At 40.8% G+C, this 16559-nt stretch overlaps 2 protein-coding genes and 1 pseudogene across 3 annotated transcripts in view; 2 read left to right on the top strand and 1 right to left on the bottom strand.

Moving 5' to 3' along the window:
• The window catches only part of CPSF2 (cleavage and polyadenylation specific factor 2), a 36816-nt gene extending 25888 nt beyond the window's left edge, over positions 1-10928 (bottom strand). The window contains exons 1-3 of one of the 2 annotated variants that reach the window (XM_039884052.1): positions 10767-10928; positions 7532-7593; positions 305-486 (exon numbers count right to left, since the gene is read on the bottom strand). In XM_039884052.1, coding sequence (XP_039739986.1) covers positions 305-453 — 149 coding nt within the window. In that variant the 5' untranslated portion in view covers positions 454-486; positions 7532-7593; positions 10767-10928. Of the gene's footprint in view, positions 1-304; positions 487-7531; positions 7594-9380; positions 9451-10766 lie in introns of those variants that run through there. The other variant, XM_039884051.1, reaches the window with a different exon arrangement.
• A 191-nt stretch (positions 10929-11119) lies between these two features.
• NDUFB1 (NADH:ubiquinone oxidoreductase subunit B1) overlaps positions 11120-16559 on the top strand; it is a 6924-nt gene continuing 1484 nt past the window's right edge. The window contains exons 1-3 of the mRNA XM_039884053.1: positions 11120-11257; positions 12394-12397; positions 15392-15399. Of these exons, the coding sequence (XP_039739987.1) occupies positions 11164-11257; positions 12394-12397; positions 15392-15399 (106 nt within the window). The 5' untranslated portion in view covers positions 11120-11163. The remainder of the gene's footprint in view (positions 11258-12393; positions 12398-15391; positions 15400-16559) is intronic.
• LOC120619967 (uncharacterized) lies at positions 16034-16163 on the top strand (annotated as a pseudogene).

Here is a 16559-nt window from a genome sequence, read left to right as displayed (position 1 = left end):
TTCTCATAAACTTAAATCTTGCTTTTTTCTAGAATTAGGGTGCAAAAATTTCTACTGAGATTCATTAGCCAAGTAACAATTAACTTAAGATTTGGCCAAATTTCAAATAACACAGCTTATAAGTCAATCAAACTTTACAAGTGAAAACGGTCACTGTTTGGTTCTTTGGCAAATAAAACTAAGTCTTTTTCTATAAACTAAATTAGAGCCAAAAAGCAGACACTGTGTAACATGAATATGGTATTACAGTGTAGAAAAGAGGAGTTGATTTTCTAAAAGTCTAGAAATAACAAAAGTAACTTACTTCCTCAGGGAATCTATAATATCCATCGAGAAGTGCTCATCCCAGCCACAGTCCAATAGAAATCTAAACTCATCGACTTGGAGGAGATAACAAAGAGCAGACTCTTCTTGAACTCCAGAGAGGGTAGTTAACTTGATAATAGATGTCATTTTTTTGGTCCAATAACAACAATCCAAAAGGTTCTTTCATAAGAAATAAAAATGTAATTAAGCATTAAAGTACAGTCTAACATACATAACAAATTAAAATTATGTCAAATTTCTAAGTGGGCAGAAATTCCATAAACATGGAAAGCAAACATTTAAAAGATCCATTTCCATCACTGCCAAGTTTAAAAGTACAAGCATGATCCTACACACTCTTGTTTACAATGAGTCTTTCTGTGGTTTCCTAGTGGGGTTTGATGAAAAGCAGTGGCCTTTGGATTCAGACAGACCCAGATTTGAATCTACTCCTCTGTGTTCTGGGCAAGTTAATTACCCTTTCTTCACCCACATACCCCAGCCTATAAAACACGAGCATTAATACATACATAAAAAAATGCTGGAATTTATGCTAGGAGACCTACCACATACATTTCAAGAAGATATTACATGAGCACATCTGTTGGGATTTAAGGCCTAGAACTAGAATTGTGTGCTATTAAACAGATGTTATAAAAATATTCATTAGCAAAATACAGGTCTCAAGAAACATCACAGATCTTAGCTCCTTAAAAGCTAAATTAGCCTTTCCTGGCTAACCATGCAAGTAGGAGAGGTCACTGCAAGCCTGATGATCTATGACCATCTGCCCAAGGTCCTATCAACAAAATAAGGTAAACTTATTTTGGCCCATCTTTGTAACAGGTTGTCCGGGGGCTGGTCCCACTACATTTCCCATCTTGTTCTCCTCAGCCACAGCCGATACTCCAAGACTCCTAGCTATCCATTATCACCAATATGTACATCTCCTAGTTGGACCCAACCCCCTACCTCCTCTCTCTCCCAAGTCCTTCCAGCATACCCTCTGGAACTATGATTACATTCACTTGTTACTTCAACCTCTTCTCCAAAGGTTCTCTCTACCTGCTCATCTTCAGAGACCTGGCTGTTCTCAAGTGATACTGTCTCTCCTACAATCCTCTCAAGAGGCTTTTTCCTTCTTCTACTGCCTATACTTCAAAAGCAGGAAGTATGGGATCCTTTCTCCTGCTGCAGCCTCCAAACTCTGTCTTCTCCTTCCTCCTTCAAATACCTAGTCCCATGCCACCCGCCTGGTTAGTTCCCCAAGCCTTCCTTATTTCCTTCTCATTGCTGACACCATTAATCTGACTCAGTCTTCCTCTCAATAACTTCAATAGTGACCTCTTAGTTCTTTGACTTTCTCACTCCAATAACCTTCATTTCACTTTATCACTACCAAGAAGCTGTACCACTTTCAAAATTTCAGCTTCAAGCCTCATTCTCACTGCCACCTCGCTCACGCTAGGATTCTCACTGCAAAAATCCTTTGGCCTTACCAGTCTCTCTAATCCACCGATGACTTTTCACTGCGCTCAGGCTCCACTCACGCCCTTCCTGTGGCTTTGTGTTCTGGGCAAGTTAATTACCCCATCATGATTATTCTGCAAACACTCTCAAGTATCTTGCTTCTCCAGTCTTTTTTTTTTTAGGAGAGCAGAACCTGTCTTTATCGAGCACCCACTGTCTACCTCGCGTGTGCTGGGTGCTAAGAGGGGAATGGTGCTGAGAAGCCAAAACTCCGAAGACCACCAGCACAACAAGGCCAGTGCTAGGAGGGTGCTCCGGGCCCCCGCATCAGATTTGATTGCACGGGATAGAAGTGAAATAACAAAGGAAAAGCGGGGAGGTCTGGAATAAAAGAGAATGACACTGGCTCAGTAAATAGGAAAAATTACAGGTAAGAAGTGGGAGAGACACGCCATGGCTCCTGTGTGTGTGTTCTCCCCTGCTGTAGCCAGCTGAATGTACCTGACCTTGGAACTGGCGAACAGTGGACAATGGAATTGCATCTAAATAGCCCCCTTCTACACAGCTCTGGCGGGGGGCTGGGGAGAAAGCGGGCAGTGAGGAGAAGAACACCGGCCACAAATTCATGGAGGAGCTCCCCCAAGGTTGCTTTAAGCCTGCATGTACTCCACAGCCATCAGAGGAACACGTGTCTCGCAGCCCAGATGACCGTCAGTCTGCTCTGTGTGCAGAAACGCCAGGTCATGATCAGAGCCACTGTTAACTGAGCACCTAACAAGGGCCACCACGTCCAGAGGCATAACATTTCACTGACAATTATCCACTGCCCCCAGCAGCAGTCGAAGACTGAGAAACAGCTCTCAGGAAGCTCTTCAAAGACTTCCAACAGCCACAGGTGTATCAGCCAGCATACGACACCCAGGTCTCAATGGTTTCAAACAACAGAGGTGTGTCTTATGATTGCCAGCTGTCCTTCAAGGGTGGCCACAGCTCTGCATCATCTTCACTCTGGGATCCCAACTGACAAGGAGCCTCCGTTGGGGACAATGTCCTCTCGTAGCAGAGGTAGACTCCTCCAGTCCTTCTTTGTGCCAGCCTAGCAAACCCCAACCCTGACTGACTCCAATCATTCACTTTGTCTTGTCTATTCCAGCAGCTGAATGTTACAGGGGGGAGAGGGAGGGGGACAGATGGGGGACGCCATCACACAGCTAAATTCCTAGCCAAAGATCTCACATAGGCACTAAGTACTAACTATCAGTCCTATTTTTCTTAGTAGGTTGACCTTCCATCTTTGAGACTATTATTTCACATCGCTTCTCTGCTCAAGCGTCAGGCACCCCTCCCTCCACCCCACTCAGCTGATCATCTCACCTCATTCTCCAATTGGAAAATAAAAGTAGACAGTACCTCCTCATTTTCCAAATACCATACCCATTAACCTATCTGCATGTACACTGTTGTGTCTCCTATTACATGGAATAATCAGCTCCGCCCTATCCAAGGCCACTCCCTCTGTGAGCTTTCCTTCTCTCTGCATCATCACTGATGCACCATTCCTATTAGCAAAATAAGATGTTCCAGAATTTCCCAGCTTAAAAGAACCCTCTCTTAATCCTATAATCTTCTGCAACCACTTCATCATTTCTATGCTCCCGTTTCGGAGCAAATTTCTCAGAATATTTGTCCATAAATGTGTCTCCTTTCCCATTCGCACTACCTAAACTGGCGCCTTTCTCTACCACATCACTGGAAATGCTTTCGCCAGTCCCTGACAAACCTCTGTACAACTTAAGCCAATGGACATTTCAATGGACATTTACTAGAAATTATAGCATTTGATCAAATTAACTGCCACATCCTCCTTGAAACGCCCTGCTCTCTGCTTCTGTCAACCCTCTCTTCGTTTTCCCTGACTCTAACTTCCACTTCTCAATCTTCTTTGTCAATTCCTCTTTTTCTATTTTGATCGCAGTTACAGTCTAATGCCTCCACAGTGCCCAACACATAGTGGTGGTCATAAATGCTTCTTAAGTGAATAAATAAAGCATGGCTAGTATTAAATGAGCTTAGCGCCCTTATCACACCATTAACAATTACCTATTTATATGCATTTCCTCTTGCTTGGAGATACCTCTGAGTGCAGGACTACGCTTTACGTATTTTTGCATCCCTACTATATTAGCACATTTCTTGCACGTAGTGGTTTTGAAAATCAACAGTTGTTAAAACAAGTTAAAACTAAAAATATATTGACTTACAGTGTTCCTATTTGTAAGGTACAAATAAGTGAAAAAGTGTTCCAATTTGAGAAGTACAAAAATACTAATTCTCAGTCTGATGAAAACCGTGTATAAACACAGCATTGGAAAGGAGCTAAGAAATTCTCCCTACCAAAATAGTGCTTGTACCACAATTATTACTGTAGGGGCGTTTACATTTCATAGGTGTTTGGTGATTGCAACACCATGGACCCGAGCACGTGGTTTGTACCCACACACTGTGCAGGAGAAAGCAATGGTGAATCATTGCTGCATTTTCTTTTCTTTTTATATATTTCATTTTTACCTTAAAAACCCTATGATGAGAGAGTCCAAAACAACATATGAGATAGTACTGAAAGATGAGACTCCCAGGTCAGAAAGCACTCAGTCACTGGGCAAGAGCAGAGACCAAGTACAAATACCACTGTTGCTAATGACGCAACTAAACCAAAACTGAAGGGACATCTAGCAGCTGAAGTCACAAAGGCCAAAGGAAAGTACGATGCTTCATAACACATAAAATTGGAACAAGGAACGTAAGAAGCACGAACCAAGGTAAACTGGAAATTGTAAAGCAAGAAATGGAACGTCTAAACATTGTAGTGCTTGGGGTCAGTGAAGTAAAAAGGACTGAAATCAGCAACTACTAAGTCTTCTATTCTGGAAATGACAAACTCAAAGAAATGAAGAGGCTTTAACACTGAGGCAAGATGTGGCACAGGCAGTTAGGGGCTACCATGCAAGATCTGACCAACTAACACCAACCAGACTTCTAGGAAAACTGATGAACGTAACCATCATTCAAGTCTATGCTCCAATCACAAGAGCTGAAGATGAAACTGAAGCTTTTATGCAATCGTCCAAGAAGTTATTAATCACACACCGAAACAAAACATGCTGATAATTATAGATGACAGGAACTCAAAAGCAAGAAAAGGCAAAGTAGAATCAAATGTCAAAAAATTTAGACTAGGGGTCAGAAAAGAAGCAGAAGATTGGCTTATAGATTTCTGGGAAGCCAACAAGTTGTCCATCACAAACATATGCTTCAAACAACTGAAGCAACAACTCTATACATGGACATCACCAGATGGCCAATATAAAAATCAAACAGACTATGCAATTGGAAGGAAGAGATGGGAAAGCTGCATTCTGTCTACCAAAACAAAACCTGGAGAAGACTGTGGTACTGACCACGAACTGTCAATATCAAACATTAGACTGAAGCTGAAGAAGAGCACTAAAAGAATTGAAGTGCCAAAATAACATAACTAACATTCCTGATGGATTTAAAGTCCACGTAAAACAAGAGATCTGCATTGTTAAACTTGCCTGACCAAGAACCAGAACTGTGGACTGAAACTTCAGAATTAGAGAAGAATGTGAAAAGACAATGCCAGGAGTAAAAAGAAATAGATGGATAACAGAAGAAACACTAAAAATTGTTAGAGACAGGCAAGAGGCAAAAGTAAAAGGTGACAAAAGTAGGTTAGAATAATGAATGCAGTTTTTCAACTACCATGTGGACCTAAAGAGAATTATGATAGTTGATATAAGTAGATAGAACAACAAAAGATGAAAAACAAGTGATCTCTACCAGAAGATCCAAGAAATAAGGGGAAAATTTAAACACAGACTAGGACTGCTGAAAAACCAACAAGGAAGCACATTATCTGACCAAGAGAAAATAAAAGGAAGGTGGAAAGAGAATCCTGAAAATCTATATAGAAGAGACAAAAAGATGACAGATAATTTGAAGATGATTCCTATAAGGAAGAACCTGAAATTTTAGAAAGTGAAGTGAAAGCTGCCCCGAAAGTATAGGGAAGAAATAAATCACCAAGGGTAGATGGTATACTAACAGAATTATTCCAACCCAAAGAGACTAAATCTTTCAAAATCCTAACAAGAATATGTCGACAAATAGGAAATGTTCAATATTCATTCCTATTTTTAAGGAAGAAGATGCCAAGAAGTACAGTTACTGTAGGATCACTGCTCTAATTTCCCGTGCAGGTGAAGCGATGCTCAAGGTAATGCAACAAAGGCTTCTATATTATATGGAGCAAGAAATGCAGAATGTTCAAGCTGGATTCAGAAAAGGTTGTGGTGCTCAAGATCTAATTGCGAGCATTCAGTGGACACTAGAGTGCTCCAAAGGCTTTCGGAAGGTGAGTCTGTTTATAGACTATAGTAAAGCCTTTGACTTTGTAGACCATGAAAAGCTATGGGTTGCTCAGAAAGAAATGGGTGTGACTCAGCACTTCACTGTCCTGACGCATAACCTGTATTGTGGACAGGAAGCCACTGTCCGGACAGAATATGGAGAGATGGAATGATTTCCTACGGGCAAAGGCATCAGACAAGCATGCATTTTACCTCTCTTTTTGTTTACTCTGCATGCAGAACATATATGAAAAATTTGGCTAGACTCAGAAGAAGGAACAGTGAAAATGGGTAGAAGAAACATCGGTAATAGTATATGCAGATAACGCCACCTTACTAGCAGAAAGTAGCCATGATTTGAAACAACGTCTGATGAAACTGTAAGAAGAAAGTGACAAAGCAGGATTGTACCTGAACATCAAGAAGACAAAAATCATGACTATAGAAGAAATACACAACTTTAACACAGACAATGAAGATATTAAAATTGTTAAAGGTGTTGCTTACCTTAGTTCAGTCATCCATTCAAATGGAGACTGCAATCAAGAAATCAAGAGAAGGCTGACACTAGGAAGGGCAGCAATGAAAGAATTAGGAAAGATCAACAAGAGCAAAGATATGTCACTAGAGATCAAGGCGAAGGTCATCCACACCCTTGTATTCTCAATTACTATGTATAGATGTGAAAGTTGGACAGTGAAGACGGCTGATAGGAAAAAAAGTGATTCATTTGAAATATGGTGTTGAAGGAGAACTCGATGGATACCCTTAATGGCCAGAAAGGTGAATGAGTAGATCAAATTAAACCTGAAACATCACTGGAGGCAAAAATGACAAAATTGAAGCAGTCCTACTTCACATACATCATGAAAGGCAGGATTCTTAGGAAAAGACAATAATGCTGGGGAAAACAGAAGGCAGCAGGAAAGGAGGAAAACCAAATATGAGATGGAATGGCTCATAAAAGCGGCCACAGGCAGGAGTCTACAGGAGCTGAGCAGGGCTGTGGAGGACAGGACATTGTGGACGTCACTCATTCACAGGGTCTCCAGGAGTTGAAGCTGACTCAGTGGCATGTAACACACACACCACATTTACATTAACGGCCTAAGAGAAATTCTTTTTCTACTCCAATCTACCCTACTCCTCCCACTTTATTTACATTATGAACTGAAAATACAAAGTCTCTTGTAGGTATAACTGAATGAGTTCATGTTAAAACCTTTTTGCAGACAGACCCTGATTTCAACAGATGAAAGGGTATTTTCATTACAATTGCTTACAATATAATAAAGGTACATCTTTATTAGACATTCATTACTTACCAGTATCTCAATCGTATATAGGATGAAACACTGTGAATTCAAAGGAAGAGTTCTTTATGAATCTAAAAAATAAAGAAATAAGTCTCATGAATGCAGCATAATGATTTACTTCAGTTTTTAATTATGGTGTTTAATTTCTATATCTTGCCCTAAGATGAGCACCATGAGCAGCAAGTAGTATAACATATGGTCCTTTTTAAAAAAAGAAACATCACAATTTAGGAAGCTTAAGCTTACATAAAACAAACAGGGATAAAAATATATATATAATAAAAGACAAAAATAAATAATAATATACCAAACTGGCTACAATCAGGGGCTGAAATATGCAGTTTAAGAAATAATATTTTTTAAATCGACATTAGCTTATGTTATTGAAAATCATTTAAAAAAAGAAAGTGGGATCTTAAATGATTTGTTAAGGATTGGGAGGACCTGGGTAGAAAGAAACAAAGAGAAAAGATATTCAAAACAACATGATCAAAGGCACAAATCAAAAACTTACAGATAACCAGTGAAAAAACTACCCAGGCACATGAATAGAAAAGGGCCAGGTAACGAAAGGCCTTGGAAACTTTGGAACTAGTTCTACAGGCAACAAAGAAACATTTTAAGATCAATTATCAAGGAAGAAGATGACACGATACGGGTAATTCTGTATTTTAAGAAAATTGGCTGGTGTGTATGATTGAATAGATAAGAAGATATAGAAAGCAGAAGAATAAAAAGGGAGAGTATTTAGCAGACCACTTCCTCCTTTCGATTTTGCTGGTTCTATTTTAAGACTAAATTTCTTTAGCCCCAAATGTACTTTTTATAACTCTATGACATGAATTCATTAGTTGTTATCTAAGCAACCAAGGATGAAACTCTACACATTCGATTCCTTCCTTTACTTCTTCCTGAACAGTCTGTTTCCGAGTCCTGATTAGTTTTCCCTCAGCATGCCTTGTACGTATATCATTCCCTTTCCGTTCATACTGCCAGTACCTTAATGCAGGGCCTCATTACCTTACATTTGGGTTTCTCTGCTTCTGCTTCCAGCCTTTTTCCCTTTCATCTCAACCTAAACATTCCTGCCAGATTAATTTCAGAAATACCCCTGCACATATTATCCCCTGCTCAGAAATCTCTGAAGGCTTCCTACTGCTTGAAAAAACAAAAAACAAAAACCTGAATGCCTTCACTGGCAATGGAGGGTGCCAGCAAGCTGCCCTGACATCACTGTTCACGATCATCTCAAAACCCAGCTCAAATTCCACCTCTATACTAATTCCTCTATCATCGGTCTAGACTACGATAATCTAGTCCAACAAAAATATAATGCAAGCAACAAATGTACTTTAAAAGTTTTTCACAGCCACACTGAAAAGTTTTCCAGGTGAAATTAATTTTAACATATTTTATTTAACCCAATATATCTGAAATATCATTTTGACATGTAATCATTATTAAAAAATTGAGATAGTTTACATTGTTTTTTTTGTACTGAGTCTTTGAAATCCACCATGTATTTCATATTTACAGCACAAGGCGATTTGATCTAACCACAATTTCAAGTGCTCAAGAGCTACATGTAGCCCTGGCTACTGTAATAGCACCACAGGTCTAGATTCGAAAATGAATGCTTCGGACTGCAGAGCACCGTTGGCACCATTCTATTTTCATGTACATCTTAGGCTTGATTTTAATGGTATCACCAACCATGCAGTCTCCTAGACTAAAAACTCTGGGGTCACGACTCTCTTACCACCAAATTGGCTGCCACCACTTGAATCCTATTTGACATTTCAGAAATGTCTCTCTGACATCCTTTACTATACTTCAATTGAGGCACTCATTACCTTACCTGACTGCAATTTCCTCTCATCTAGTTTTCCTGTTGCAAGTTGATCCTCCATACAGCTGTCATCCTAAAAATAAATAAATAAACAAAACAAATAGACTCATGCCTCTTCCTGTGCAAGGTATTCACTGGCTTCCTGCTAACAACTGAATAAAATCTAAATTCCTTAGTTGGAAGTCAACCTCCCTCTTGCTTCACCCTTACATTGCATGCTCAAGCAAATTTATTTTCCCATTCTCCCTAAGTATGCCAAAATTTCTCAAGTCTCTGCATCCCTGTACTCCACCCAGGAATGACCTTCACTTGAACCTAGTAAATTGCTTTTGAACCTTCATGACCCAGCTCAAACATTTATTCCTTAATAATGCTTTTCGGTGGCCTCAAGCGGTTCCTCATTTTCACCTAGCACACACTAGACACAAAGAGTATTTGTTGAAGAGATGTGGAACGTATAGGCGAAGAGTAAAAGTGATCATCTTTTTATCACCAATACCAACCAAGCACAGTACTCAAAGCAAAATAAATGTGCACTGAAAGAAGGAAATGAATCCTAACTACACCTCAAATTCCTTCAGGGCAATGATTCTAACCCATACTACTTCGTCTCAATTATCTATCATAGTTACTTGCTCTCTCAGTAATGACTTTGTATATATTAATGATAACTAAAGGGAACTATGCAAAATCCAAGGGAAAAGGGAAGAATTCTGGGTTGGCCCTCCAGCTCACTGAGTGCAGAGTCTCTTCCGGGAGAGCAGCGGTTTCCTAACAGGATAAAAGGGGTTATAAAGTAAAATATTAAGGGATGGGCAATTGGTAATTCAGGTTCGCCAGGTCACAGAAGGCCAGACTTGCTGGGGTTATGGCTAGTCTGACCTCCGGTTTACTGAACAGCACGTAAAACAGAGTGATGGTGCAAGCGCCCTCGAGACGCAGAGGGTCGAGTCGATTAACGAAAAAGGACGCATACTTTGTTGCCAGTGCTTAGCAGCCTCGTGGTCTCTCAACCTGAGACAGCGGCAAAACCCCGAGCAAGGAAGCTGGAAACACAGCAGCCGAAGCTAAGGAACCAAAGCTAGCGTTGGATTAACCCCTCCAACGCCGAGAGCCTGGAAGGGCTGAGGAAGACAGCAAACCGGAGGGAAGAGTATGGAAGGGAATCGTACGGACGGCCACAAAAGACCGCGCGGGCTTTAGACCCAAGGAGAAATCGCTTCTCCTCCCCTCGCTGAGCACTTCTGCCACGAACGACCAGGGCAGTCGGAACCGAAACCCCAGGAGCACATCCGAGCGGAGACTGGCTGGGAGTTGGAGCCAGACTCTCCCAGAGGGCCGAGGACGCCCCCTCCCCCAACCAAAGGCTCGCTCCTTTCTTCCGCCTTCACTTGCCTCGTCAATCCTCCCCCAACGCCGTCCACTGCCCTTCCCAACCCCTAGTCGAGTCCAGCCAAGTTCAAGAGCGAGAAAAGCTGGCGTTCGCTCAGCAGCGGCCGTGACGAACAGGCAGCAGAAGCCCCGCAGTGGCGGTCGCCATTTTGAAACTGGAGGCGATCCGCTGAGGCGGGGAAGACCCCAGGCGATACCATCTTGAGGGGGGGGTCGGGACGAGGTTGTAGGAAGGAGATGGAGCATACATCAACAAATCTCGTCACCTAGGGCCTAAATTTTATTTTAAAATGACTTACAATGTTTGAAATCTAAGGTAAATGTGAGAAAAGTCAAATATTAAGAAGAAGAAGAGGTATGGTCTTCCTGTGCCACCCCTCTCTTCCTGCGGGCGCTGTGAATGGCAGGTCCCGAGACCCAGGCTTCCGCCGGCGCTGGAGGCTGGGCTCGCCGTTGCCCTTGGTCGTGGGTCGTCGTTGGCACCGAGACCGCAGGTGGGTCCGGGGTCCAAGGCGGCTGAGGCGCTGCGGGTCACTGTGGTGCAGGCGGGAGAGTGCACCTCTAGGGAAGCCATAGGCGGTGGAGTGTGTGGTCTGGGGTGGTCTGGGCCTCCCCGGGGCTGGGGCGGTCGGCCTCCAGGGGCTTCTGAGCGAAGGAGCCAGGAAAAGGAAAGGGAAGTGGGTTTATTCAGGCGGACCGTTTCCCTTCTGGCAGCTTTTAGAAAAGGTACTCTGAGGCTCTGATAACTGGAAAACATCTTTAGCGATCACCCAGTGACCGCCGCCGGACGGACGGGAAAGGAAACCGACCGGGTCACACTCCTAGGCCGAAGCAGGGAAGGAGCATCTTAGATTCATCCAAATTCCAGCACTGCGTCTTCTTCTTTACTCAGGATTGGAAGCCAAACTGACCTCTCTCTTTTAAATCTCGAACCCTCTTGAGCCTACCAATCCACAAAATGTGCACTTCGTAAAAACGTAATGTTTAAATTGTGCTTGGTTTTTTGGCAGTATATATGTTATTTAAGACATGGTTCCAGACTTCAAGGAGTTTAGTTTCCTTCATGCATCCAGTACTTGTTTCCATAGATTAAATCCACACTTTTTGATCAATACGTATAAAATGCTGTGGGGACCAGTTAGAGAATATATGTGTATATGTGTGTGTGTGAACATATAAGTGTATATATAAATATATGTATTATATGTAAACACATACTTATTTTACATATACGTCTAGTCATCTATATTTTTCCAACTTGAATTCGGAGTGACTTACAAAAATACACATGAGATCGTTTCCTTTTTAGAAGTTAAGCAGAAAAAATTGGGTTGAAGAAAATAATACGCATTGGGGAAAATAAGATAAAGCCAGAAGTGAGGTTAACATAAATATTTACCCCTGTACTTACTGTAAGAGACAGTAAAGCACGAAATAAAGAGCTTGGACCCGGAGCCAGACTGCCTGACTATAAATCCCAGCTCTGCCAGTTACGTCATCTGTGACCTTAGGCAAGTTGATTGTCCCTGAATTTCCTCATCTGAAAAAAATATGTACTGCATTGGGGGACATTCTGTTAGTTAATAGTTGTGTAGTACTCAGAGGATTACGAGTTGGTGATTATGAAAAGCATTTTCTTACAGAGAGTGCTTTAGAAGTCAGCTCTTTCTAGAGGTAGGCAACAAAACTTGATCAGTTATGTGATTCCTTGAGTCCGCAAGATAAAAAAATTTTCCCAGTAATGCTGTAGCTATTCCCAGTTCTAAAGTAAAGATAACATTTTTCTTGAGAGTTCTCATATAAAGAAGACACTAATATGTACAGTGCCCTCATGGGCACTCCTGTGGATATCACTCTTCAAACCTAGGCTTGTCTTAATGGAGGCTGTCCCAGGTCCTCACTGCCCTTTACCCATCCCTTATGCTCTTGGGCCCATGACCAAGAGCCTGAAAACCTATCTATGCTTCTCCTTCTAGCCATTCTCCGGGGATTCATTCTAGCTCAGTTCTTAAATCATCATCCTCCCTGGTTATTGCTTATAGTGAAATGTACAGGATAAATTATGTTCAGTGCCACTGTTCCCAAAGTCCATTGAATAAATAGATTGGACAGTTGTAATATGAAACGCCTCTAAGACTAATATTTGTCATTTACCTGTTGGGGACAGAATCAGGCTTCCTTCATGGTGGTTGAATCTGACTCTGGATTCTGAATATACAGAATCCTTTTTATCTATCTGTCCCACTGTCTTTACCTGTAGTCTCTGTGAGACCTGTAGGCAGCAAGAGCCTCAAGGACATGTCTGATCTCTTCTGTGCAGAGTCGAGTCAAACAAAATCAGCTTCTGGCCCTGTTGGAAGAATGCTAATAATGAATGGCTTATAGCCCACAGGTAGCCACAGACTTAAAACAATTTTGAGCTGAGAGTTAGCAAGTACTTTTTTGTTAAATATAAACAATATCTTACCTCTGTACTGAGGGTTAGACTTGACACCTGTTAAGAAATTTAAGGGCCCTAATAAAGACAGGTGAAATAATAGATGACCACTGGACTTCTACAGAGATCTATGTTGTCTAGTATTTTGCAGTTTAATGCTTTCAAAGTTACATAACCTATTTGATTAAGGCACACATTGTTATTCCCATACTTGACTGGTTTAAGTTTATAAAACAGGTGACTAACTTGGTGGGCATTGGTCAGAATCACAAAAAGTACCTAAGTGTTTATCAAAAAGCACTTAAGGATCTCAATGCAAACAATGCTAAGAGAACCTCCATCTTCTAGGAAATAGGATAGTAGTTACATTTTCATTTGTATGTCCAAGAACTATTTGCAACAAATCATCTGAGTTCTTTCACCTATACAGATTTTTCCAGCTCCACTCCAGAAGTAGGGCCAAGGAGTCCCTGTTTTCAAAAAGACTCCCCAGGCGATTTTGATGTGCAGTCAAGTTTGAGAATTCCAGCTGTAGACAGTAGACTAAAACTTAAAATTAAGACTAAATTGTAAATTTTGTATTTTAAACATCTTATTTAATTGCATCATAACTTTCCAGATCAATGATATTCAGACTGGAACCTGCCATGTGTAAATATTACGCTTTATGAAAGACAATACATAGTGCAGGCATACCTCGTTTTATTGCACTTCATTTTATTATGCTTCACAGATGTTGCATTTTGTTTACAAAATGGAGGCTTAGACCCTCTACTAGCAAAAAGATTATGACTCACTTTAATGAGACACTCACTTTATTGTCTGGTCTGGAATCAAACCCTCAATATCGTCGAGATCTGCCTGTAATTGTGCAATTTTTAACTTCATGGCCATTTCCTAACCCAGTGCCTTTAGAGATGAGTATAAGTGCTGAGTACTTTTATGGGCAGTAATGTACAGTCACGTGCTGCATAATGACATTTCGGTCAGCGACAGACCACATAGATGATGGTGATCCCATAAGATTATAATGGAGCTGAATTTCCTGTAAGATTATGGAATACCCTGTAGGAAGGATATGTGCTTTAGGAGAAATTTTTTTTTCTCTGACAGGAGCAGTATCTGTGGGGCTTTGCAATAGATTCCCTCACTCCCAGCACCTCAATTTTGAGTGCACAGGTCACAACCCAGCTAGTCAGCCACTGACCTGTTCCTGCACAGAGTAGCCTGTCCCCCTGCGCTACGTACTCAGAGGGCACTGCAGCCAGCCCAGGTCTCACTTGATGGTGTCCAGGGCACATTGCTGTGAATTCTTTCTTTGTTGAGGACCTAAAACCCTGGGCAAGGACAGAGGTCCACAGGAGCTACCTCAACAAGTATCGAGTGCCACTGCCACTTTAGTAAAAGCTTTCTGTGTTAGTGTGGAGCCAGCCTGTCCCTATACTTTGGAAATACCAGGTTTTAATGAAGTAAAGCATAGATAAGTTTTATTTCTTCTTTTGATTCAATGCCAGAGAGAGTTATGCCAGATAGGGTCAGTAGAGCCACAAACAAATTTCCAAAGTCAAAATGTTCAGTCCTCAGTTCTACACCCTGTCTGTGTTAACACCCCCCGTTTTTTTTTTTTATGAGTACCACGAAGTTCCATAATCCAACATGCAGTAGCCAAAACCACACGGCCGTGACAGTGCCCTGTGTTCCTTTATCTCTCTATCTTGATTTCTCATTCCTGCTGGTCCTCAAGCCACCTCTCACTCCCTCCCACACTCACTGTGATGGCGATCCACACCTCACCCAGCCAGTTTCTCCTCCATGTTTCCAAGGGAGCAGTGGGGGAGGACTTGTGGGACAGTGTTTCTAAGTCTACAGTGTGAGGGAATGTCCTAGACCTTCGCACACACTCACCACTCTCTCCCTGACTCACCCGGAGCCACTTGCAGCCCTGCAAGCTCCACTCGTGGTAGGTGCCCTACACAGCTGTACCATTTTTTTTTATCTTTTATACCTTAGTTTTACTGTACACCTATGTTCTGATATGTTTAAATACACAGATACTATTGTGTTACAGTTGCTACAGTATTCAGTACAGTAGCATGCTGTATGGGTTTGTAGCCTAATAGGCTATACCGTAGAGCCGAGGTGTGTAGTAGGTTATAGCATCTCTTTTTGTGTATGTGCACTCTGGCGTTGGCACAATGACCAAATTGCCTAACACATTTCTCAGAACGAATCCCCTTCACGTGACTATTCTCTTTCTGGGGTTTCATCATAAGTCTTCTCAGCCATTCTATATGATTTACTCATTTTAGATTCATGTGCATGAGGATGTATTTTAATTTCATCTCTAGGTGCAAATTTTTACAGAAAACTGACGATTCAGCTATGTTTTTATGAATTAGTGCAAATTTATTTTCCATTATGACTTCTGGTTCTTCTATTCCTCCTCTGCCTTTTGGAAAGTCTTAGAATGTAAAGGCTCTTAAGTACCATAAATATCAATTCTGGGAGGGGTCTCTTAGGCATTGGGATGTAATAGAAGGCATCAAGAGCTTTGGAGCGAAACCGAGTTTGAATTCCAGTTCTGCACTTAATATATATTTGGGTTAAGCTGTTTTCTTATCTATAATGAGGTTAATAGTTATTACATATTATCTATAGGACTGTACGATGTCTCTGGTATCTAGTAGTCATTCTATAAAAGTAAGTTCTCTTCTCTCCCAATCTTTTTTAGAGTCATTTAATTGACGTTCAGATCTACTGTGACATTATTGAATATGGTTGTTGTTTAAAATGTCTCTTGAATCTTTTCATTTCCTTTCAAAAATTAGTTTTCAGCTTTGCACAGTGGCAGTATCATAGCCAGTGAAGTTTATCCAAGACAAGATTTTTGCTAATTGAAAATTTAGTTTTCAATAATTATAGCTTTTTCTAAAGAATTCTGCTTCTGGCAAAATAGTATTATTCTCTATTTATTTTAGCATTCTGAGAGGTTCTAAAAATATTTTACACATGTAAAAGTTTTAAGTCAGTACTACATGTATACACATGCTCAGCTTTTGCAGGTAGAATTTTTTATACTCTATTTCTCTGCACTATATCATATAAGATCACTGATGGAACCAGGAAGAAAAAGTAATCAATTAATTTTAGTACAATGTAATTTTTCTACTAATTATTGTCACCTATATAATCTTCATCAAGTAGATTTTAAGTAGTATACTATATTCTGATGCCAAGCAAATCGAAAGAGGCTTATGCTTTTAACATCTATTCCTATATTCAGGCTATCTTTCTGTTTCAGATGCAGTTTAAAAGATATTTCAAAGGCAGTTATATTTATGACTTTTTTTTTTTTTTTT

Source organism: Pteropus medius, unplaced genomic scaffold (genome assembly GCF_902729225.1).
Source record: "Pteropus medius unplaced genomic scaffold, Ma_sr-lr_union100, whole genome shotgun sequence".
In the NCBI taxonomy this organism is placed as follows: domain Eukaryota; kingdom Metazoa; phylum Chordata; class Mammalia; order Chiroptera; family Pteropodidae; genus Pteropus; species Pteropus medius.
Note: the sequence above shows the minus strand (reverse complement) of the source record. Positions and strands in the feature narration are given on the sequence as shown.